This window comes from Bombus pyrosoma, linkage group LG3 (genome assembly GCF_014825855.1).
Source record: "Bombus pyrosoma isolate SC7728 linkage group LG3, ASM1482585v1, whole genome shotgun sequence".
NCBI classification, from domain to species: Eukaryota; Metazoa; Arthropoda; class Insecta; order Hymenoptera; family Apidae; genus Bombus; species Bombus pyrosoma.
In genome coordinates this window covers 11,891,243-11,918,761 of record NC_057772.1, presented here as the reverse complement: position 1 = coordinate 11,918,761, position 27,519 = coordinate 11,891,243, and the positions used below count along the sequence as shown (strand labels likewise).

The following is a 27,519-nucleotide window of genomic DNA, read 5'->3' as shown; positions in this document are numbered from 1 at the left end:
GAAAGGGAACCTGCAATAGAAAAAGAAAGAGAGTATGCGGGAACACGGTGCACGTGCGCGTGAGAGAGATGACAAGGCCGGAAGGTGAAGAACGATGTTCCAGACGAGCTTCTTCAGAGTTTCCAGGCGTTTTTCATTAAAACCAGCACGCTAATTAAACTCAAACAATTCGCCCTTAATTTCAGTCGAATCTTTTATTCTCTATACCAAAGTCGTTTGATTACGATCAAGAAATTCTTCCAATAAAATCGCAATTAAACCAAAGAAGATATTTTATTATCGATGCTTCCGAACCCCGAAGAAGACTCGTTTTGTTTCGCGACGAATCTTGTGCTTGATCGAAAGAAAGACTCGCGGGCACTTTGTTGAATTATTCCTTTTCGAGAAATATTTCTTTTTCATGTAACATTTTTAACGATCGAAATTAAAAACCTTGTTATATAGAAATATCTCTTGCTAAGAAATTTTCCTGATAGTTTAAATTAAAAGCTTGATGAAACTTTTTCTCTGTTTTGTTGTATGACCATCGAGTCTTTCGAGAAGAAAGGTGTCTGAAGGGCTTCCCGTCAGCAGAGAAATCGCTTGCTGTTGCACTAACTTGAAGGAGGCATGCAGCTCCTGACGAAGGGTCAACGGCCTGTTCTCCTGCGTTGGCGTGTTCTGCGGCGTGCCAGGCCCACTTCCGGAACCCCTCTTCTTCAGCACACTCTTCAGCGGCACCGCGTGAAACTTAGGCTCCTTCGCGGGGATCTCCTCGACCCTGGACGTGTCGATGGCCGGGTCCGGCTGCGACATCCTCGGCACGTACATGTTGTCCTCTTCCTCCACGTCGAAGTCTTCTTCGTCCTCTGTGATAGACGGAGGAAAAATAATCGTAGGATGTGTTTTTAGTAAATTAAAAGATTGGGTTTTCCATGTGTTATTATTATCGATTTTAAAGAAAGACAAATCTTTAGATAGATCGTTTTTAAGGTGTAAAAAGGGAATATGCTTAAGAAGAATACAAAAACGTATCGAATGTTTTAGTATTGAAATCGAGATACTAAAATATTTTGCATACTGTTTTATTTATACTAACAGAGAAAAATGCCATATCAAAGTTTGATTTTGAGTAAAGTCTTATCCTATATTAAAATGATAGATGCTAATTTACTGCTAGTGGTGTATCCACATTTAAGGACATATTTTAGAGAATATATATAGAGAATATAAGATTTTAGAGAAGTGCCTTGAATTTTAGGTTCCAAAAATTTTTTGTCAGTCGACGTTTAAAATTTGCGCGTAATAAATGTAATAAAAATTACGCATTTCTGCTTCTCGGAATTATCTATTTTTAGAAATAGATATTTTATAAAATACCTTCAAAGATACTGCAGGAAAAGAAACAATTCCAAATTCATAGATATCATTGAGATAGATTCGATATCTCTAGTTTTAAACTGCAGTTTCGGTGCTCTAAACAAATAAACTTTAGTGTTTGACCAATTTTACGGCCTCACTATATTGATGGCACCGACAGTACGTATTTTTATGGTACGATTTAATTGAATCGATTTTAATATTGTTGTTTAACGGTTATTGTTTACATATTTTACAATTTTAGAAATTACAGCTTTTCTATCGTTGCAGTATACTATAGGTAGATATTATGCAAGATCCTGAGAATTACTTTTGAGTAATTATCAAGACGTGGTAGATATAATCAATGAAATTCCCTTTAATTAAGAAAAAGTCAAACTTGGAATATAACAAAAATTTTGTCAATCCTGAAAATCTAATAAGAGCACAAGAATAAAAAACAAATGAAAATATTTTACTAGACTTATAAATTTGTATAACAACTCATTGATATAATACAATATTTATTATTAATATAATAACATATTCAATCTAAAGTATACGAATAAAAATGAAAGACACCAGTCTTTATTCATATATCATGTTGACAATAGCAGAATAAACAGTATATATATATAATGAACAGTAGACCTTTGGTACATACCTTCTTCTTCGTAGTCGGACGACAAAGGATTCCGTATTTGCCGTTGCTTAGCCAACAAGAGGGTAGGACTCGAAGAGCTGAACATCGGAGGAGGCGGAATCGGTCCAATTTCGCTCAGAGGAATCGGCGGTTCCGGAAGTTCCGACAACATCAACGTATTCTGAGGTGGGAGAGGATAACACCTCTCGATTACCTGCTGGTTTTCGCTGCTTTGGTCTAGGACCCCCTTCTCCACTGAAAACGGATAAAACAAATAATTTGTTAGTCCACCTCATTTACTTTATTTACTAATTACATTTTACTAATTATCTTTATATATAATTAATAAATTTTATTATATCGATTCTCTATAAAGTAATTTTATTTATTATATTTGTCAATATACTACTGTACTTAATTACAGTATTTTATTGGTACTTATACTTAACAAATTATTCATAGCAATCATTGGTTCATAAATTCTAGATGATAATGAAAAGCTATAATCGATTATACATATTTTATGTTACCAGCAAATAATTTCTTATTATAGAAGATTAAATTAAATAACTGTAAACGCCAAAACATGGTAGAAAACTAATATAGCATGTATGTATGAATTATAGAAGTGGTAATACAATTATACGAAGTATAAAAGCGATTTAAATTAAAGATTCGTAAGGTAATAGAATTGTGGACGTATCTAGGCACTTGGAGAGCCGTTCTATCGCATATTCTATTGGACTGAATCTCAATACTTCCGATTGAATTCGAATATAGAACGCCCTACTTCTCTAGGGTGGATGGAGTGACAAGGAACATCCTATGAAATTAGAATCTTTGAGATCGTTTTTATTATTCTATACCTTGAAAGGAAATTCTAGTTCAGCCTCGTAGCATCACGAACGATTAAATTTACTTAAAATTATGTTTACTAAAAGCAGACATTGTATAAAATTCTTATAAAGAAATAATATCAATAGAACCGACAATAAACAATTCTCAACATTTTTTCATTTTCAATCGTGTATCAGTATACACGATTAACGTTTAACTTAAAAAATTGGTCAATTGTCTGGATGCAACGGAAATTAAACGAAGTTGACTCAGTGTTGGACCTTTATCTGGCTCTATATCTTCTATAAAAATTAATTATGTAAAATTATCGCAATCTTCGAGACAACGCAATACGTTAATAATCCACGGAAACACATCATTATCCTATCGCCGTTAAATTTACTCCGCATGTTCTTCAATCTCACTTAACAGCGTCCCAATAGCTCTCTCGCAATTCATCAGCTCTCTACGATCTCCACCAATCTATCAAGTGCACCTAATCAATCCTAACAATCTCTCGTTTCGATCAATTCGAAATGACAATTTCCCCCCTATTATACCATATTCACATAACGCAGTCGGAATGCAACGATGGAAACGAGAATGTCACGATCGGTGGACAACGTTATTCATGGCCACTTCTCTCCAAGATGGAGGAGAGAAAACGTGTGCCAATCCTTTCGGGAAATATGATTCATCGGGGAGTATAGATCCGGCGGAAGCTTGGCAAGTAAGTATGCATTGCTGGTTCCGTTCGTCGCCGTGACAAATTGTGAAATTCCACCTCCGCGAGTTTTTCCCACGGATTCCCTTGCGACGCTCATATTCTCCCCTCTTTTTCCCCTTCTTTCCTTCCACTCCTCCCGGTCCTCCGTTCCCTCATTTTTTATCCACCACCCGCTGTATCATTTGCGTCACGGTTCATTTGTCACGAGAAATTCTCGCGTAAACCGTAATAAATGAACGCAGCACGGATTCGCCAGACGACACAATGTAACAGAGATTTTTGCTAAATTTCAAATTCCTCTCTTTTTTCTGCCGCATGGAACTGTCGAAGCTTTCCCCACTTTTTCCTCTTTCTTTATTTTTGTAACGGATTTGTCGAATTTTCGAACGTTGGGTTATTTTGACATTGAAGCTGATGAAATGGGTTTAAAAGGGAAGTTTCTAGCGACAGCGGTGTAAATGATATTTAGTATGTCATCCATGTTCGTGAAGTAACAGATGCTATTCTTTATTTATTCTATAACACAAAATTTAGAATTTATTACAGAATCCAATGCATTTTAGTGACCACTTTAGTATTCATTGTTAAGTCGGAACAATGAATGCTGGTTCTGTTTGTTTTACAATCAATTTTATCAATTATCCGTAAGAAATGCGTTTTATATTAATTAGTTCATTCAAGACAAAGGTATGTAGACATAAAGTATATTTCCAGTTTACATTATTACACAATACCTTTATAACTGAAACGTCTGTAATTTATTAATGTCTTTCTAATAGTTCAATATTTATATAAAATGTATTAAATAAACTTGTAATTTGTAATAAAAGTAAGGAAAGGGAAACAAGTGCTTGAAACGTGTAGTTTTGTATAGCAATTTTTCATATCGTATGGAACGTGTAATTTACATCATATTAACACGAATATTTTTATTCGAATTTATTCTAAAACCGAAGTACGATGTTCTGCGAATTTCAAAGGTAGCTAATTAAAAGCCAATCTAGCCATCTATTCATACTAATTTCCATCTACACACGTTCATAATTTGTTTATCCAAGTATTTCAGAATCAACAAGTTCTAACGTCGTCGCTTCCCAGAAAAAGTTGTTCGATATTTTATAAAGTGACTCACGGAGCAACTTTCATTTAAACTTCATTAAAAACCTTTTTACTCTATCCCGTCAGAAATTTCCCGGGGTTCATTTAAAAAATTGCTTTTTAAAAATGTAAAATGGCCAATTAAATAGACTGTCGATTTTATCAAGAGTCAGTAGAATTTCCTACGATAAATGTCCGAATACTTTCGCGAATGGATGTATTTTTAAAATGTCAATTACAAATAAAGTAATATCCTTGGCAGTTTTGGCAAGATTAACGAGTAGAAAATCGGTTCACAAACCATCAGCTTTCGGTTAGGGCATTCGAGGAATTCGTGCGATCTCGTGGAACTATGCACGAAGTTGTTCCCGCCGAAATTTCGGACACTGGCTTGCGGTTAGGTGTCCAGAGAAGTTATTTAACATTTTTGCGACCAGCACGAGAAATTCGTGGCTCGCTCTTGGTATTTGTGGTATTTTCTTTCAGGTGCACGTAAACCTGAAAATTTATATCGACGATGCGAATTAAGTGCGATGGAACTCGGATTTGAAAATAATAAAGAAATTGTTAAGAAGAAATCATTATTTAAGAATTATCGCCTCGTTTAAAGTTTTATATCATAGTATCCCATTCAAAGAAATATATACGTGTGCTAAATATTTTATAATACCTACGTATATTTTCAGATTCATTTCAAACGTTATCAGTATAATCTTATTAATCCTGCACTCATTTAAAAATTATGATAGTCTCAGTGTTAACGAAATTTCAAAATATTTCGTATAAAACACACAATGTACTCATAAATATTCATAAAAGGTACTTGTTAAGTTGTAACATATTAAATGTCTACCTTCGAGTATAAATGTTTTAAAATCTAAATCTTTCTCTTTTTAATAAATAGTTTTGCTCCTTTGTAGATCATCTTACATATTTGTATCTTCTACGTAAGTACATAAACAGGTGTTTTTCGAAATTCAATGAAACGTGATTCTTCAAATAACAGACATTTCACCTGTTACAACTTTAATCACAAAGCTTTCATTATTAAAAATTAGTTTAATCAAGGCGAACTATTTAATAATACTAGGAAGTATTGATATTTTAAATAAAATGAATATATATAATATAACGTAATAAAACGAATACATAAATTTTGAAATTTATCGTAATATAAGTGTACCTTCGTGATCACACGCGTCTTTTATTTCCCCAACGCTCATATCATCACCTTCCAGCACAATTTTTCCTCCAAAATAAAACAAATTATCCTATTTACCAATTGCAATAAACGATCGACTCGCGACAAATGTTTTGATTTCACGCGACGATCTTCCAACGAGAATCCTCAACACGTTCAAACGTAACCCCATACCATCACGAAACAGTCACAATATAACAAAGAATCGTATCGTACACCGTGTCACCTAACCTCGTTTCCGTCTTGTCACGCTATTTTTCAAAGTTTAGATCGTGCTCTCCAAGTGATGCAATTTCTCTAGAACGCGTCCCTATCTTTGAGAATCCACTGATCGAACGAAATTCCGTGAAAGGGAACAAACGACGCTTTCTCGAAACGAAAGAGGATCAGAGCGAGGATAAGAGGAGCTAAAAGGGAGCGGAAGCAGCCCTGGGGTGATTAAAGATAGAGCCTGGAGTCGCGATAGTCTTGAAATTTCGTGTCTTTCAAGGCGAAGGAGTAGAAAACATCAGATACTACTTACGAGGCTAAGAATAAGACGTACAAGTATCGCTCTTGTTCATTTAATTATAAAAGGAGAACTGATGGAATGTAATGCTGTTAAGAACAATCCTAAATAAGAAAGGAATAATTAAAATCCTCTTATAGCTCTTGTAAAATTCAAACTTAATAATTACATTTTTGGTAAGCAGGTTATTTTCATTCGCAGTTATTTCATATTAAAATTCTTCTTGCTATCCGCAAAGTGACATTCAAGTCAAATTCAAATTCAACAAAAATGTACTTGTCAGATTTTTCTTCTGTGATCTTCATATGTTACCACATAATAATAATAATAATAATATTATACTATGTAACTATAAAACGTGAGTATCGATGTTTCTTCTCAAACGTGCGCCAAGAATTAAATATTCAACGGCACACTTGCTCTTATCAGTGTATGAAGTAAAGAAGTTTCACCTCCCAAATGGAAATTATTACGAGGAGGAAAAAATGGGAACGTTTTCCTTACGGTCCTCTTAAAATTCACGGAGAAGCTTTTCCCAGAGATCTTGTTTCTTGATATCTGTCTATATACCGGAGGAAGATTTCGTCGGAAAGTAAATTCGACAGTGGTGGACGTGGTTGTAGAGGGTTAGGCAGAAGTCGAAGATAAAAGCGAACTTTGAAGTTTCGAAGGTAAACGAGAGTTTTAAAGACGATTTACGTGACGAAAACCGACGGCACATGAAAGTTTATCGTTTCGCCGCCAGCTTCCCCGGAAAATTCGCTATCGAACCGACGGGAACTTCCGCGGCCACTTAAAAATCAAGACGTCTTTCTCTTTTATACTTGTTCTTGCACTTAATGGGAACTTTCGCGACAGTTCGAATTATCGGTACGTTGCAGTGTTCTTGTTATGAAACAATATTTCCCTAGTATGCTTGGGCGAATTGATTCGATTTTGAGACATTGTCAACTTCATAGGCTTACTAAAGTGTTCGAACACCTGTGGGAACTTATTCTGAATATACTCTATGTGTTATACAGAATATTGTTTATGATATAGAACACGATACAATTATCGAAGTTTGAAACAAACCCAAAAACGTACATAGAATCTGTGAGATATTTATTGCAAACATACTCGTCACAAGGATCAGAAAATTATTTATTGATGATAAGCCTGTTACGTCGGGCGACACTCTACCTAGACCAGGTCATACACCGCGGGCAAGATGGCAACCAGATGTCCGCACGTCCTTACGGCATAGTCTCAATAGTCTTAAGGACCTATCATAAATCTCAGGCATTTTCTAACCAAAGTCCTTCAGACCATACAAACATCTTTTTACTGATTCGTTTCCAAAGCCTATTGTTTATTAGGGAAGACACGGGAAAGTTAGTTTTTCTCACGTACGGTACTTTACACTAGCAAATATCTATCGAGGGCGGCTAAGACCCTTCCTAGTCCATCAACCTTCTTTTATTCAATCAGAAGCAAGTCTACTGCCCTCACTTTCCTAACCAAAATTGTCATGAACAAATCCGATGGTCCCTTGCTTCAGACACACCCATCACTAGCTTTCCTCCGACACAGCATCGCCACTTTAACTTACTTATTCTTCACCGTTAGAATAGTCAACATGTCATTACCAAATTTCTGTCCTTAAATCAATCACTTATTTAACTTATACATATACATCAGTGTAACTATCTTCTATATAAAGTTGTTGAAATAAACATTAATTTATACCTGTTAATTCAGCGTAAATTCAGTTGAACCACCCCTATTGTCGTAACAGAAATCAGGGGATCGATCATTTCGTGGCGTCGATTATCTAATCGTAACGGGAATTTACGACTCTCGTTGACGTGCCTTCTCGCGATCGCGTCTCTCCGCGAATGGTGGAATAAACAAAGCCTTGATATTTAATGGTAGTTCCCTTTAGTATTAATTGTACATTTAAGCCAACTACTCATACTGCATATTACTTTTTTTATTACGGGTATGCTTGTAATAAACGTCTCATATCTTGTGCATATTAGATGTAGAAATGACTTCTTTCAGACAATAAAAACTTCCACTATACGTAAAAATCGAAAAGAATTTGTTTGTATATGTAATAAATTCCTATATTGATTTCAAATTTTATCATTATAATCGTGATAGTATCCGTACAGAAGACAAAGATTAATTAAAAAAAATGCTTTGTTTACTTATTCTTAAATTTGTACTATCTAATCTGGATGATTTTTCGCTCGAAGAATTTACTAAAGCTGAGAATATTAGAATTTACGAGCGGATATACTTCTCATGACTTATGACGCGCAACCACGTCTGACCATAAACGCATTACTTCCACTTGCGCTCTGTTCTACTCGCTTTAACATTTTACTACGTTGCTTGTTTCATGCTCGTGTAAATTCGTATACGTGTGTTATCTCTGGTTCATTATTTTATATTTACGTCGTTTTAAATTGTAACAACTGAACTGTCGTTTATTTAACGTTATTCTTTGTTCTGCATTTTCATTAAATGTCTGGTTTATTTTTGAGCTTATCGTTCACGCTATATAAAATTCTCTTATTCTAAGTTCGTTCTTTATACACTTCTATGTATCCTTTCTACTAAAGAGAAGTTTAAAAATCTTGAAAAAATAGTTAGAATCATATTTAATTTTTCAACATTACGATAATAATTAAATTGCGGAATTTGATGTAGAATCATTATAATGTTTAGTAGAATTTCAATTTAATTATGTTCATAAAGCTATAACCATCTGCGATATAATAATACTGAATTTCATATTTTCTCATAAGAACATATGAAAGAAATAAAAAGAGCGAAGGAAGGAATTAAAACGAAAAATTAAATGGCCAGGAAAATTTCATTTTCTTTCACTTTTATAGCAAGATACGTTCTACTAGTGATGCTATTTAATATTCAACGCGTTTAATCGGAATTAAACATCCTTACGGAGATGTATTCTATATAAAGTAATAAATAATGTTGTTTAAAAATTCATTATTATTTTTATCGTCGATGTTCGCCTATGGAATAACGAACGTCATAAGCGAACGATGCAATCATTTTCGATCTTGTCACATCGATATCGTCGTTGGAATTTAATAGCACGTCATAAAAAAGAGGATAACGAGCATCACGATATTAAATTGGCTGAAAGTTTTCTGATAATAGTAAAAAATCGTAATTTCACCGCCGGTATAATATCGATGCGACGTCGTTTCATATAACGTCGAGTTATTCGTTGCTCGGCCATTCAACCCTTCCCGCCCTATTTCTTTCTCCCAGTAGTTATTATTTTAATCGTAGCACGATCAACCTGATAATCTGAAAACCGATAATCGGTATGAAAGTAATGGACGTTGGTTGTATTACTTTCACTTCATTCATCGATCCTTTCATTCGATATGTTATGAATGAATCGTATGCAATTGAAATGATCAGTGGAAAAGCGATATAAAATACATTTGAATTTTCTAATAGAAGTTTTCTAGCGAAGAGTTTGGTAGAGTTTAGTCACTACGATTTTATCTGAAATTTTCCATAACAAAGTTTCCCCAAACAATCCAACATTTCTATGTTATGTGAGGTAGGAAAATCGTGGAACGTATTTTTTACTTTTGCTTTCAAAGGAAGATGATGTAAATTAGTTGGCACATGGACTATGGCGTTCTAGCTATTAATTATTTTGTTCCACATTTATGAGGAAGTTATTTTTTACTTTTAGTATTTGCGATTTTATTCAGGTCAGCCTTTCAGCTTGTAGAACATGTCTCGCGATACACGCCACTTCCTGTTAACGAGCTGTCGTAACTCAGAGTATTATTAGAATCATCTTGTTTTATGTTTCACGAAACACGCGTGATTACGCGCTCGATTTTCTACAGTTTCTCTTTTATCGTCCAGTGATTACGTAATGGGAAAAGTTCTTTCGACTATTTCACGTAGAAATTAATGAAAAATCAGCACATGCAACCAGAACGTTGGTCTACCTGAATATACAAGCGATGAGAAGAGTACCGTTCCAAAATTGTATACGAAACACGTTGGAAATAATTAATGAACGTAATAAAATTGACGCACGCATATGTGATCAAGCAATGAATAGAGAATAATTAATGATACTGTTAAAATTCAGAAATCCCGATTTTATGAATATTTCGGTGGAAATATTAAATTTTTCATTACTTTATTATAAACGCCATGAAAATGAAGTAACTTGTACTTTCTGTTCTATGTTTGTAATTGCTTTCAAAAGTAATTAAATATATACTTATCGTACGTGTTTTAATTTCTTTTTAGCTATCAAATAAATTTCAAACAATTGGTATTAGTACTCTACTAAATCTCTACTAAATTAGTATCTCTACTAAATAACTGAAATTTTTAAGAAAACGCGAATTGTATCGCATGACCTGGAAACTTAGAAATTCTGCACAATATCTCTCTATAAATCTTCTACTTCCCATCCGTCATATTTAACACCTACTCCTTATAATCTAATCTCTTCCATTTATGAAAGGCTTATTAACGATGATGTATTTTGTGGAACGTTGAAGACAATTAGCTCAACACTCTCGAACAATTTATGACGGGTATTTATTGTTAGACCGCGTATGCAATTGAACAATAACAAGATTAGTAAATTGGAAAATAAATTACTAGCGGTTCTTTGGTTTTATCATAGATAAGATACTAATGATCGCGATAGTCGTGTCTCGTTGCAGTGTTAATAAAATTTCAAAAATCCATAAAACTTTCCCATTATAAAAGTAAAAATATTTTCGTGGGTCGCTGCGCATTACATTTATCGCATAAGATGTAATATAGTACTTAAGGAGCTATTTTATATTCTACTGTTAATCTACTGATAATAAATCACATACACCGACACAGTGTTTTCAGTATGGTGGCGTTGCCTCTGAGTTAAGTAGCTAAAGGATCAGCCTGTGGCTTCTAATAAATTTTAAGGAACGTTTAGATCAAAGGAGCAAGATATAGAACGGTAGCAAGGGCATCTATTCGTTCAGTCACCGAGCAATTTGTTTATAAATTCATTTACAATAATCGAATGTGCATTCTTAGAACATTCGGATGTTTGATTTCCCATTCGATGAGCAGTCGTCAAATGACAAACGAATGTTCTTTGTTTCTTTCATTTTTCTAAATTATTTTACTAAATTTTATTATCATTTATTCGTTCGGTCTAAATGCAGCATAAAAATAGCGGAAAAGAATTGGAATTGCGCGGTGATACAGAATATCTGTACTCACACTCAGTGTCGAACAAGATCAGTCTCCTGGCTACCACCCTGGCTTCCAGGGTGTTCGGCCTACTCGGCTTTTGCTGGTTCCCCGAATTCGGGGGTGCCACCGAGATCGGCACGGTCGTAGCCGTGCCCTGATTCGCTTGCGGCTCACCGCTCGGCGATACCGCGCCATTTGCACTCTGTTCAGTCTTTTCCTTCTTCGGCTCTGCAACAGAAAAAAAAATTCCAGACCGGTCAGAGCGGGACCAGAGACAATGGTCGGGGATCGCGCGAGCGGTTTTGCCTTTTATCTATTTTATCGATTCTATATCCCGTGCACCTTCTACCTTTTAATCCAGAATTCTTTCCTTCGTTAATGCATTATCTGGTTTTCAAGCGAATCGTTGGTCTTTCAACAGTCTTAAACTTTCGAAAGTTCTAGATCGCACCTTTCGTTCCGATTGTTGTACTTTTCTTTCTTTTCTTTAACTTCTTCAAGCGTTCGTTTACTTGTTTTCGAAGGAATTCTAGGTTGCATTGCGGATTTTAATATCTTTGGAACATGAAATTGTACTTTCTAACAAATATTTGAACTGTATCGGCGATCTGTGACGAATATCTGTATTCATTTTGGCTATTGATAATAGAGAAAAAAATCCTCTTGAAGAAAATTCGCCCCCTTAGCTCTTAACTGTTCCAATTCCACTTTTAGAAACAGTGTAATTAATCAATCCACGTATGTCTCATTCGTAGAAAGAAAAAAAAAATTCTACTCAGAGAGAAACAAATATTCTGTCCTTTCAAGTCCTAACGTCACACGTATTACACTTCATTTAAACTTAGTTTTCTTAGTTTACAAACTGGTGGACATAGAACAGTTGGAAAATAGGGTGGCGAATTGTATTGAAATATGGAGATTTACGTATTAAACGAACAAATGAACATTTTGCTTTTAAAGGGCCACGTAAAAACACATTTCGTTATCAACATTAAAATTCATATCATAAGGTAAATTATTTAAAAAACGTTAATTGCAAGTAAACTAAAAAGCGTTGGGAATTTCGCTTTGACGCGTTTCACAGATGGAAACGGGGGTGTTTTTATCGGCGAAAGAAACGGCCGGAGATGGCTCGGCATTAAATCGTCGAAACTCGGGGCGACTTCGTTTCCTGGCATTGCGTCGTTCTTCTTCATTATTTCGTTCGTTCTCCGTTTTACTGCGCTTTCCACGAGACACGTTTGGCTAACTCGGGAAATATCGTTGCGAGCGCGCCTCAAAATTGCCATTTCCACCTTTTACTCTCCAACTCGTGCCACACACACTGCGATAATAAGCTCGCGCGTTTAGGATTCACGCGTAAACTACCCTCTGCGCCACGTTCGCGACTATAACGAGCTTTATGAGCCACGGAAAAAATTGGTCACGCGTCGCGTTCATGCGAATTAGGCTATAGCTGTTACCTTGTCCGGTAAAATACTGCACGACTCCTCTTTTTCTTCATTTGCATCTCCTCTTTTTTTTTCGAAGATATCTTCGTGATATCTACGTGATTAGAGGAACGAGCTTTCCTACTTTTACAACGAGTTTTATGACGAGTTTGTAATGAAAATTTGTTTGTAAGAATTTTTTAAGCGAATAATAAATCACGTCAGAGAAAAATAAATGGAAATTTATTCGCCACTAACGAATCAGTTTTTATAGAGGTAACGATTGGTTCGTTCGATTTTTCGATCGTTTGCGGCAGGTAATTAGGGCAATTGATGAGATTACCTATTCGTGATTTTTAATTCATTTGAGAAGGATGGTTTTAATGGAAATTTGTGACACGTATTGAATAAATGAATACCGATAGGAGGTAACAGATGGGAATACGATTAGTATTACTGTTCGTTTTTTTCGAATAATTTAATTCAAGTGATAATCTATGCAGAAAACAACAAAAGTTGTTATCTTAATTTCTCAAGTGGTAAAAATCCATATATTTTAACGTTCAACATTAGTTTCAGAATCAACGTATAGATAAACGTTGTTGTCGATGCATCGTGCATCACGCTTCAAATATGTACATAAAGCGGAAAATATTTACAGTGGTAAACAAAGGATTGAAGATAGAAATAAATCGGAGGATTGCCAGATGTTGATTCAGATCGTTGACCAGTGGCTTCGCGTCGTGATTCTCTTTTTATCTCATCCTTTCGCGTAGAAATCGCGAAACTTTATTTCAAACCGGACGTCATCGGTGACTAAACTGCAGATTTCTTTCAGATCTTCATCTCGAAAATAAACGAATCTCGGTTATATCTTTTTGAACGTTTCACTTTTAACAGTCGCCTGTAAAAAAATCGTAGGGACCAAGAAGAACTTACATATTTTAAATTTAATATTTTTATCTTACTATGCATTCTCAAAGTAACAGTTGCCAATTTTACAAATTACACCCACTGAGTAATTCTTTAACTAACGTCCAGATTCGTCAGTCAATACCATCGATCATTTATTTTAACGACTATTTGTCAAACAGCTCTCGATTCATCGTCCTAATTAAGGATGTCGACGAAAATGTAGCTTTTGACAATTCAGCGTAACTCTATCGCATACCAAATCCTCGATTCCACAAAGCCGAAAATTGAAATCGAGGCGAAACAACGCGCGGAAAAGAATTTCACGGCCTCTATTTTACTCTTCGAAATCCCATCAAACGTTTCGTATAAATTCCACACACGATCCCCTCAATTTCCACGTACAAACATCGACAAACAACGAGAATCACGTGTCAATATTCTCCTCGATCGTTCGTCACCGCAACGGTTATTCGTCAAAAAGTCCGCAAGAACGTTTGAGATCGCGTGTAACTGATGCACAAAATAGCATGGGTGGAGGGAAAAGAGACAAGATCGGAAAAAATTCGATGGACGAGCAGTGTCGGGATCGTAATTAAAGGCTACAAAGCGTCAATGCAGAATAGCACGTGGATCGCAGCCGAGGATGAAATCATCCCGATTCGGCAGTGACAGATCACCGCGTGAAACGAGATTTTCGTCAGCTTTGGCCTTCTCTGCTGTCGGATTTTCCTCGCGGAGTTCCGCGATGCTTTGGAACTGTGCCAATGGAACTTCGAAAGAGGATCGTCGACGACGGCGACTCAGCTAATAACGTCAACAACATGTAACGAATTAACGTGGAACGAAGGTCGACGGGTATGAGGAAAGGAAATTTGACTAGGTTAGAGGAAATGTAACGTTATGACGAATGATATGCGGAAGAATATATTTTAATGGATTTTCTGCTTTTAGTTTTCATTTTTGGATTTCTCTTTTTTTTATTGGGGAATAACATTGAAGGTACAAACAGAGAAAGGGTATCTTTGAAGGTCATACCTTCAAAGGAAGGCAAATTTTGTCCTTAGATAGTAAAGTAGCCTTAATATTATACATTTTGCATACACAATTAATGACGAATAGTTACACCTTTAGTCAAACATAAAAAATGTCAGTAAAAATAAATAACATTACCTTCACGATATTATCATTTCTGTAACCTTGAGCTACAGATCACGCACGCTAGGAGAAGATTGAATTTTTATTTCATTGGCACAGTCAGATGAAGAATTTTATAAGCTTTAGAATGTAAGTGTCTTCAACTATAGAAAGCTTATCAAATCAATGTACATCGTTATTCAAATTATATGAAATTAATTTTTATATATGTAATATTTAATAAATAAAATCATCGAATAATTTGAAAGACTATACATCATACTAAACTCTCTAGTTAGGGGCTAAAGAAGTATTTTTTCTGAAATTATCTGAAATCAAACGGCTCAAAAATGCTTGACTTTACTACTGAAACCGATTCAAAGTCCACCCATATTTTCAGTTTTACTTTACTATAACACTCATTTTTCATACAATTTCATAAAAAATGACTACAAACCCAAGCAAATCAAGCAATAATCACTGTCAATTCATATTCTCAGTTATTTCTTTCAAAAGAAATCAAATCTTCGTAACGAGGATTGAAATTAACGAGATTAAATATTTCTTTCGCGATCGCAATTCAATCGATAAGCACAAACACGAACCTGACAATTCTTTTCACACACGACTGTCGTTCCGCATACCCAGCACGTTCAGAGCAGACTGTTAGAAACTAGAAACCTCCCGCAGCTCGAAATAGATTAGAAACGTCGGGCGGATTGCGCGACCATCGCGACCTTCTCGACGTGCGTGTCTCGTTACCCCAGATTCCTCATAGTCGTGAGCTGTCGCGAAGACAATCGAGTTTATTGAGCTCATTGTCTGGGATTTAGTCGAAGGATAACAGTGCTCGTGATTACGCTGTGATTACAAAACACGATCTCAAAATTCTCCAAACTCTCGCAATTTTCTGATAAAATCCTCTCTTGTATAATAATTAAGAAATAAATCAAATTAGGAAATTGATAAGTTACAAATTATAGATCATAAACTTCTCTTTTATAATTTTACAATTTTAGCTCAGTCAGGATAACAAGCTAATTAATCAATTTATGAAATTTAGAAAAACTTACAGAACTTAATTTTCTTTATTATCAAATTTGCCTTATTACCAAATTATTAATATATTACCTAATTAATCAATTTATGAAATTTAGAAAAACTTACAGAAATTAATTTTCTTTATTATCAAATTTGCCTTATTACCAAATTATTAATATATTACCTAATTAATCAATTTATGAAATTTAGAAAAACTTACAGAAATTAATTTTCTTTATTATCAAATTTGCCTTATTACCAAATAATTATAAAATTGATTCCATCATGCTAAAGAGCTTTGGAGATAAATTAAATCGATCGATTTGCACGCGAAGGAAATTTATAAACTTGCTATGTTTTAGAAGCTCGTGTATATTTGGTCAATTGTATTATTTGAACGCCGTTTGGGAAATTCGCGATTTTGTTGATTTATTTTAAAGTAAATATCGGTATATTAATGTTCATTTTGATTTAAGATGTGGACATGTTTCCTTAAAGCAAATTTACTGGTAGGCGATTAGTATGATAAATATCCAATAATCCAATATTTCGTAAAGTTTCATCGTTCAAAATAGTAGTGTTGTTTTATTCCAGAAAAATGTAGTCAAAAGTATTCTCGTTATGTGTTGATTTTCGTGACCAAAGAAGATATAATTTTCGATATGAAAATTCTAAGAATTGTAATATATTGCATACGTCGAACGATAATTTTTATTACGTTTTTTAACTTCATCAGTCAGTGTTAATCGTACGAGTGTTTCTCTCACATAAATGAAGAAGAAATCAAAGACGTATATCTTCATAGACATAAATGTACAATACGAGTATTAAACATGCTTATCTTATATTTTAAAATATATATGTTTCTCTCGTTGAAGAATTATAAAATAGAATCAAAACGTTCAGTTTATCTATAGACATTAAGTTAACGTTTCCCATAATTCGTCATATTTACATCATAGTACATTCGATTTTATTTTTATACATAGCTCCATCTACGGGACGTGTAGCGCCAAGTTATTCAGACTTATGTAAGCAATCGTGTTTAAAATATACAATAAAGCAGTGACTAATATGATTTCTAAATTTTTGAGCTTAAGGTATAAGTTTAAGGTATACATTATATATTTATTATACATCTACAATAGTACATTACATTTTTCATTTTATAAACACTCTCCATCTCTTTCGTGTTCTTTTTCTTTACATTTAATTTTTCTCAGTGTTGTACTGAAATTGTTGTACTTGACATCATCATCGTTTAAAATATCTCCTCTGTTCCTGACAATGCAATCTAATTTCCGAGGAAGTTCTCAAGCCACTATTAACCTTTTCTTCGAGAAACTCTATTGTTTAAATTATTATTTGTCTTTTTATACACTTGAAAACTTTTACATGTTCCTAGTTTTTAATATTTGTAATACCCACGTTATTAATTTGATAGTTAAAATTTTTCTTTTTTAAGAACAGACAAAGATCATATCCTTTTTTAAGATAATTTTCGTAATTTCTTATATCTCTCAATATTTTCGCACATCTTGTACCAATTCTTTATCATTTTAAAATTCAACGCATTTCTTCGAGAAAGGGGCGAAGCTTGTTAAAAAAAATTTTTCTATTTTCAAACATTTCATCAATAATAATACACGCTTTGTAAAAACTTTTGTAAAAACATTTGTCGAACGATTTTCCTTGTTTTAGAAACAGTTGGTGGTTTATCGATCCGAGTTCAATGTCTCGAAGAAACAAGATTGGAATTAGAACGATACGAACGATTTACTCACTGGCAATTATATGTAAATTTGTCGTGTCCAAGAAGAGGCACGACCGAAATAATTCACGAACTGTAGCAGAACGGACGCAACAACTTTCTTGCTGGCTTAAGTCGAGCTAACTTTGAGTCATGTTGCTCGAAATTCCATCTGAGTTTTCTATGCCAAGTGCAGCAGCCTATACGAATCACGTATGCGTTGTCGTATATTCATTTTCTCGTTTCAAATGACACGATCAGAAATATATCTACGTGAAATAATTTTACGTTCTTTTTAGGTAAATATCGTCAGAAAAAATAACGTCTGATGCATAAACCTAAAAGAATCTCAGTAATGATTTGTTAAAAATTTGACTAATAAACCAAAAATTACGATTTAGTTACAAGTTTATTCTCCTCGATTCATCAGACATATAAGTGGTAACTGACAGTACAGGTGAGACATTTGATGAAACAATTTTGTTACGACGTTATCATACTGCGGATGCAAATTGATATCTTTATAAATAAAACTAAAGAAATAGAAGCTAAATAATAGTTCGTTTTACCTTCTAAAAATTATACAACGTATATCATATTTAGAACATTTTACGTCTTTCAGCATGTTTGGTCTATTCTCTGCATTTTCGTACCTTCAAATTTCTCACGGATCCATAAAGATTCGTAGCCCAGTGATTATTATAGTTAGTATTATAATATGAAGAAAGAGAAAAAGCGGGAAAGAACTCATTCGTTCTATCGATATCTCCCCGATTTCGTTTTTCTCGTGCACGTGAAGGTGGTGTCGCGGAGAATTATGTCGTGGACACGATGTGCACGACGAAACGACGCATAATAAACGAGGCCGTTTAACACGGTGAACATACTGGTTCGTCGTGAATTATTTCTGCCCGGCACGCGGTTGTTGAAAACACAGGAAAAACAGGAGAAACCGGGTGTGAAAATTACGGACGACGCAAACTCTCCAGCCGCGAGTTCTATAAATAATTCGACGCATCTTCGTACCGCGAAAATTCCCGTTAATATTTCATCGTCCCTTGCGTGGACCCTGGTTCTCGAAAGGTGGAACGTATTAAGCTTCCTGTTTGGAAAATGGAACTTCCGTTTAATGCTTGTTCGAATTGTTCTTTATTTTATGAGCCACGGTATAAAGGAAGGTACACGGTATAGAGGAGGAAAAACGGTACTTCGGGCTATAACAATGGAGGACAAAACAAAGTTTAAAATTGACGCTTATGTCCTGTGTAAAATTGATTCTTATGTTTGAGTAGGTATTAGCAACTTTTATGCTTCACATTTTTCACGATTTTTTGTAACAGCCATCTATCTTGGATTTTACAGGGAGGATCTCTCTCCGCGTGCAAGGAGACAAGAGACGATTATTTGTGAGGATAAAGCGAACCCGTGGAATGAGACTTTGTCAGAAACTGAGTCTCGAGTGATAAAATAGTATTACACGTTTTTAATTCATTTACGTACAATTTACACGAGTTTAGCAGTTTCAAAAGAATTTTCTCATTGCACAGACGCAATTCAGTAGTTTCAAAGGTACAAATCAACCACCTTGTATGTTCACGAAGCGATTCTCTATTGACGCAGATCCGGTGAAAACAGATCGCTTGTCGGAAGATTGCGTTCATCGCTTCGAAATTGTGATGACGTGCTTGTGAAACTATTCGTGCGTCTTTCACCATTAAGATCATTACATCATCATCTGGAATCTCATATACACATAACTATATGGTCTACTGAGATCACTGAGACTTTAAACTGCCGATTAAATAGATGAACTATAAGTCATCGTTTCCTGCGGATTTCTTATTTTATATTTTCTTTCTTGTTTCTTTTTGTGGACAAAATGAATGAAACTCAAGCTTGCAACAAGACACTCTATAACACACTATATATTTATTAAATACGTCTAAGATAAAAATAAATGAATATAAAGTAGTTAAAATGAAGTTAACCTTCAACTGGCGTGGTGTGCGTTAGATAGTTAAAAGAAAATAATATACGTAAAAAGTGAGAAAAACAAGACATATAAAATATTGGGCATTTTATTCAAAAAAGAAACACGGAACATCTCCCAAAAAATATTGCACAAAAATCTAATAAAGAAGAATATAATTATTAACACTTTCTCTTTAAACCGTGACAATTTTACTCAACATCTCCTTCCCCTCACAGCAAATGTTTCACAATTAATTTCAAGCTGTCGCGTCGAGGCTAACCAATTCACCCACCCTAATAGAATTTCCATTTTCCCCAAATTTACATCTGTTACACCATGGACCGTATCGTTGGGAATGAACCGAGGATCGCAGGGTCGGGAAGTCGGTGGAAACCGAGTGGCAAACGTGTCTGTCGCACGAAAACACGACAATGGGGGTGGAGCGTACGTATCGATCGTTACCTCTCGTCGTGAGTTCCATCAGAAACGATAATGCTAAACTGCAGATTCGCGTCGTTGGGTCGGCAACGCGTGCAATAAAGGCCAACGTTATCTGGCAGTAGCATTGTTTACGGTTCGCTCGAGTTTCGACTATGCTTCGCCGATTTTTCTCTCTTTCTCTTTCGTACCGCCGCTTTTCCTCCACCCTTCTATTTTCAACGACTCGAAACTCGCTCGAAACTGTCTGCTCGAAAAAAAAAAAAACTCGACAACCCGTCGGATAATTGCGTTCAGAAAACGGAACGAGTCCGTATTTGGCTTCCGACCGATCTTATCGTTTCTGATATCCTCCTGTCTTTTGTTACCGTCGCATATTAGCCGGAGACTCGAATGAAAGCAGACGAAATTCAATTGGACGGTGTTTATCGCAGGTAGTGGAAATTGAATTTCGTGATTTGATACGTTTTAGGGATTACGTTGTGAATTATAACCGGGTTAATCGAAGAGTTTCGAAAGAAATGCAAGGATATTACGATTTATATAGGTAACATTGTTACTAAGAATGTGAGACGATATTAGATATTATGAAATATAGACACGAGAAAATTATTCTGTAAGCGGAGGAGGAAATAGGTAAAACAATACTGGCACGCCATTTTTTCACGACCGATAAGTCTTACATCTGCATCACGAAACAATTATTTTCCAATAGCAAAGCGTTGTCCATTGTTTCGCTGTTTTTAAATCGGCGATATATCTTTTTGCAATAATGTAGCATTTCGTTTAACGAATCTTTTCGACGTCGATAATTTCGTATATTTTATTCAATATAATACTGTATTTAATATGAAAGCATGCAATTTTAAAAAATTACTTCAATAGAATATGTTAATGGTTTCATCGATACATTTCTAATGACTATTTCATCATACAATTAAGAAATATTTAATTCATATTCAATATCAACGTCAGTTGCAGAATTAATTTTACTTGGAAATAACATGTTTCTAAAAATTCCTATCTTATCGAGGAACCGCCAATAAACAAACGATGCAGCATGACATATGCACTCGCTTTCATCCACAACCGATGAAATTTTATTTTACGAGCGTATAACATGCAATTGTTCCTGTCAAATTACTCTTCAAACAGTTGGCGAAATGGTATTCTGCCGGGGAACAACAATTTTTCGAAATATCTCTGTCATTCAACACGCACGACCCACTTTCTCGCTTCACCACATGTTCATAAATATTCTTCTCAAGAACGAACGAAACAACGGATGAGGAAACAATAGAACCGGTTAACAGCGTTCCCTAGTTTAAACAAGAGAACGTAATCGGTTTTATATGTACATTTTCTTTTTCAACCACGAAATATGAAAACGTGTTGTTCATCGTGTTTGAAAATTCATTAAAAATACATTTCCAACGGGTGTATAAAATAATGCAGGCCACCACGAGTTCGCCTCGTGACGGAGAAAGATGTTTTTTCGTTCAAACCGCACCGTTTTACGATTGTTATCGAAACCCTCCTCCGTTTTCCGATACATCTTTCATTATATGTGCACGCTGCTTTCGTGTGTCATTGAAAATTGGGTGATCGATTCGTCGATTTTTACCAGAAAGAAAAAGATGAGGCAAAGTTCCGATAGAACGATATTTTGCGAAGCTCCTTTTCGATGAGAAAAGTTGGTCGTTCTAAAATTTAGGATACAGATGAAACTATTTGGTATTTTGAGGGTCTGAATATATTTAGTTTATTTTATACATATGGAAAACCAATACAAAAAGCAGTATAAAGTTCTGACCTTCCAAAGTCTATAACGTTTTACCTCGTAAAACAAATTGTGTGATGAAAAATTGCACACATTAAATGTCTTCGTAATAAGCATAAAATAACAAAAATACAATTCAACAGTTCGAACATAGTACTCAAATTTACACTAAAATAAAATCTCAGTTTCTTTCTCTAATTTTGGCTCGTGAGCTAAATCCTAAACGTTCTAGAGGCTATAACATTTTACCTCATAAAACAAATTGTGTGATGAGAAATTGCACATATTAAATGTCCTCGTAATAAGCAAAAAATAACAAAAGTACAATTCAACAGTTCGAATATAGTACTCAAATTTACACTAAAATAAAATCTCTGTCTTTTTCTCTAATTTTGGCTCATGAGCTAAATCCTAAACGTTCTAGAGGCTATAACTTTTTACCTCATAAAACAAATTGTGTGATGAGAAATTGCACATATTAAATGTCCTCGTAATAAGCAAAAAATAACAAAAGTACAATTCAACAGTTCGAACATAGTACTCAAATTTACACTAAAATAAAATCTCTGTCTTTTTCTCTAATTTTGGCTCATGAGCTAAATCCTAAACGTTCTAGAGGCTATAACTTTTTACCTCATAAAACAAATTGTGTGATGAGAAATCGCACATATTAAATGTCCTCGTAATAAACAAAAAATAACAAAAGTACAATTCAACAGTTCGAACATAGTACTCAAATTTGCACTAAAATAAAATCTCTGTCTTTTTCTCTAATTTTGGCTCATGAGCTAAATCCTAAACCTTGTTCCAAACAGTATTAGAAAACAAACTAGTGCCTACTTTGGCACTAGTTTGTAGCTTCGTCAAATGTTTGAATAATATGTCAAGACATTGCTACAGTTGATACAATATTATATTAAACTTACAAAAGGGAGCAGAAAGTGAAGACGATACAAGTTGAAAGTACCCATACCGTCTTCAAAGTTGACAGAGATATTCGGCCTGAGCCGAATGCAAGTAGCTAGTGAATTTGTCGCGACGTTCGAGTTCTGATAAGCTGCCATCCGTTGGAAACTTAATTCTCGCCCGCTCGTGTTCCGTTTCACCGCAAGTTTTAGTTATTGCTCGAATTAGTAGAGTGCGAACACCGGCGAAAGTTCCATAGAACAGTTCAATTTACTCTACCCGCGGCCACATTATTCGCACACTTTCCTTGTTATACTTGTATCTTATTGCCGTGTCACTGCTCATACGATCTCTGTAATTTCCGATGGCGTGGTGTTAACTTTCTGCGAAAACGAATTTGGAGGAAAATGCTTTCTCTCTCTGTTTAAAATCAGAAATTGCTTGTCGAGACTATCGCTTCTCTTTTTACCGGAGATAAATTTTATAATAATGTAATATATAAGACGTAATTTGTTGAATTTGACGATTAAAATATTCGTAAATTTTTCATCCTTAATACACAATCTAATTGAGATTAGCTCGCCATTATACATAAGACGGTAAAGGTACGCTGTTTCGTTTCAGTTCCGTACAGATTTGTAAAGCAAGAATCAAACAGGATGTGAAGAAATGATACAAAAGAATGCCACGAAATTCGGTCTACGATAAATTCAATAGTATACCGCTATCAACTTTGGATTGATAAAGGTGGATAATGCATAAGTATAAACGCGTAGCTTTATGTTTCATATTTTTCTTAGAACCATTTCTAGAATGAAGCATTTATCAACTTCTTGCTACATGATACAAAACTTGATCTTATCTTTCCTATAAAATACATTAAATTACGGGACACCCTGTATATTTTGTACAGAGTGATTATTGCTATTAGTTGCATAGAAATTTTAGATTTATCGTTTGTCGCTAAGAAGTTAATTGTATAAAAAAATGCGTGACCTGATGATCTCAAGGGTAATATATCCTTTGTTTCTTTCTATCCTCTAATTTTTTAATTCTCAATATATCATCTTCCTTTCACATCCAATCTTCTAACTTTTTGGACTGATTAGCAGACTTCTGTTCCTGCATCAGAGTTCAATGAAAACCATAAACGAGGAAGTTCAAGGAAAGAACGCAAAACATGGTAATCAATCAAACAGCGAAGTGCAAAAAAAGCAACACGGATCATTTGTTCTGGCTTCATCAACCGCGGAAACCCGGCGGAAGAAAGTTGAAGCAAAAAAGAAGGATATGACGTAAAACTCTGAAGGAAACGGCGAGAAGAACATCGAAGAATAATCAAGGATAGTGAGATAACGGGGTTCATTGTGTGATCCCCGTGGGATAATTCAACTTTCATCTCGGTTTCGCTGATACGACCGGGTGAAGGAAGCCGTAGGTGGCAAGTGATCTTCGAGACGAAGATCGCGGTTGAACGAAGCGGGTAATGCGGCGTTAAACGGTCGCGAGAATTCTTCGGAATATGTGCCAATAAAAATTTGTGGCGTCTCGAGCTCTTTCATTTTTCTTCACCTTCTTTTTGCGGAGAAACGTTTTGAAAGAGATAAGGATAATCTTTGAATATTTTGTGTGCTGGAGAATTACGTTGAGCGGTAAATTATGTTAAAAATCATATACCAGCAGATACCTCTTATAGATTAAAAGAGATTATAATCAATATAATGTATAAAACAGGACGCATAATAATAACGTACATCTGTCAAGAAATTAAAGAAGTTGAGTATGTCTGACTGGATACAATCCATTTCTACTTGTACCGCATTCAATGTCTTCTTTCTAGCGTCTTAACCACACAGATCAATTATTATTCATACACGTATATAGCTGCCATAAAATGACATATACAAGCCACTATAATCTTGGATTGTAATTTAGAAATTAAAAGAATATTCGATCTAGCTTTGGTTAAACATTTTCCGAAATACAACGTTCGCGTAAAAGTAACCAATAAATAATTACTCAAATGTCAATCATTGACCAGAAATGACGCAAAAGAATTCGTTACTTATCTCTGGTAAAATTACAAAGTTAAACGTAGTTAAAGCGCGAGGAAGAAACAGAAAAATAAGCTTCATTTTCTTCACGTGTATGGAAAAATCGCAAGGTTTCGCATTTTCGATTCATCTATTCTTAATCTCTGGAATTTGTTTATTCAGCAGACGATGACGCACAACATTGATTCGACGAATTACTTAAATCGGCCCAGCGAAACCTCGCAAATATGTGGAGTCAGCGCGATCGATACAACATTAACAGAGAAGAGGAATTTCAGCTAGAAATTATCGTGTGCCATGAGCAACCCAACGCAACCGCAATGTTATCATTTCAGGAGGTTAGATGTCGTGATGCTATATGCCGTATGCCGCATCTTGTTTGCACCTTGGTCGATTTTACGTGATAAGAGCGTGTTACATGCCTCGAGATATCGCTACAGCAGCTTGAACGGAAAGCAACTGTACATGGAAACCTACCGTATGGAAAATGGTGATAACCGTGTTACGATTGGAGGTGGCGGAAGTTTTAAATATCGAAGAGTATTTATATTTGATCGTGGAACGGGAATTGGAAAATTCGATTTTATATGGAATCTTTGGGTCTCCGAGTCTTGTTTTCTTCTCTATCAAGTTCTGTATAGTTTCGAATTTTAGATAATTTAAACATTTTATTTTTAAGTATCCGATTATCCAAATATTTAAACTTGCGAGTTGCTTTCGAATTTTTCAATTTCTTGATTTTCGACTTATCGATCTTCGAATTTCTAAATTCCCAGGTTCTTCAAATGTTTGAACTTCAAATTCTTACGCTCTTGCAGAAATGGAATTCAGAAATTTCGTAATATTTCTTGTTACATGCTGGATGAAATGGTAACAGAAAACAATGATTTCTTAATACGAACTTTCCTGACTGTAAGTTACCTGATACAACCATTGTCTGGCTTTCTAAGCGCTTCATGTGTTCCTTGTTATCGATCATCGACACAATTACAGGTATATTTTGCAATGAAATAGACCAAGTTCTTAACGCTACTAAATTACTAATTGAGAAAAATATTTTGCACAAAGAAATATTCGATGTAATTAACCACAATTTAATCAAACTCAATTGCCACAAATATAATCGGTTGGCTAAAAAAAATTAATAAAAAAATCCAAATTAATTAAAACTATTTCTACTTTGAACCCACTCTAAGATGTAAAACCATCTTCAAACAAAAGCTCCCGTTTTTTCAGATGAAATATACGATAGCAGAAACGAGCTCACCAGCGTACTAATTACCAGAGGAAATATTAATATTTTCCCAGGCAACACCTGACGCGTATCGTGAATTTCAGCAATTATCTCACGGTACGATACGCTTGAATAGCCGAAACGCACGAACTACCCCTAGTTAATCGTCCGTAATTTATATTGGTCTTGGAATTTTCACGGTAGCCCGATATAGAATATCGTGTTAGATGGAACTATTTGACTCGGCAGTAGTATATGTCGGTCTGAGGTCAGACATGTCGTGATGTGGCTTCCACCTCGTCCTGATTAAACCAGACACCTCTACTTTCTGTCCCAGACGAAGCGAAACGTTTCAAACATCCCCAAAATTCTCAACTACGCTCATTGCCACTGGACCGACTGTAATTAACGAAATTGCACGTGTCGGTCTGTGATGCGATTTCACTGTCCAACGAGTTCAGCGACTTTGAAATTTTGATGGGATTAAGAGATTTTGATGGGAGGAAGATTGCAATTTGAATATTTTAATATGCCAAAGTAGATAAGACATGATTGAGATAACAGTTTATTCGAATAAATTAATGAAAAAATAAATTTTTACAAAATGAAGCAAAAAAGAAAATAAATCGATAATCCATAATTCGCCCTTGAAATCCAATGTACCGCGAGCAAATAAATCGAAACTCCGATTCGAATCTTTTAATAGCCCTAAGAGTTATCGCCTACAAGATCTATTTTACCACTCGTCAACAAAAGAAAGAGCTCCAGCTAAAGTGCAGGTTTTCTTTTTATCATCGGCATATTATTAATAAAAATAGTCGACCCTTTTATGATACAAAGTAGTATGAGAAGGCTTTGAGAAAGCTATAAAGAAACAGGGCACGCAATAAATGTTATATTTTAGTTTATACTATAGGAATTATTAAAATTTATTATGAATAAACATGTACGTAGTATATTTTATATCACGAACATAAATTGCTTATTTTCTAAGTTCTTCCTGCTATTACCACACTTTACCACATCCTGAAAGAGAATTAATTTTCACAATATCGGAACAGATATTAACTTAATCGTTACTATAAAGAATATATAAAATTGAAATGACGAGTTAACTCATTTATCCCGATTAATCCTGTTCTGCGTACCAATTTCTATATTTTTTCGTCTCTTTTTTTTAGTTTTTAAGGAAAATAACGCAAAACTTCTCATTGTTTCATTCTTTGGATGTTTCTGTAACAGAGTTAACGCAGAGGTTTTAAATAT

General features: G+C 34.8%; 1 protein-coding gene across 9 annotated transcripts in view; it reads right to left on the bottom strand.

Moving 5' to 3' along the window:
- The window catches only part of LOC122565961 (phosphatase and actin regulator 4B), a 395,355-nt gene that overhangs the window by 22,259 nt on the left and 345,577 nt on the right, over positions 1–27,519 (bottom strand). For 8 of the 9 annotated variants that reach the window (XM_043722568.1, XM_043722569.1, XM_043722571.1 and 5 more), the window contains 3 exons: positions 11,627–11,827; positions 2,003–2,236; positions 599–848 (listed from right to left, as the gene is read on the bottom strand). In XM_043722568.1, the coding sequence (XP_043578503.1) occupies positions 599–848; positions 2,003–2,236; positions 11,627–11,827 (685 nt within the window). The remainder of the gene's footprint in view (positions 1–598; positions 849–2,002; positions 2,237–11,626; positions 11,828–27,519) is intronic. The other variant, XM_043722570.1, reaches the window with a different exon arrangement.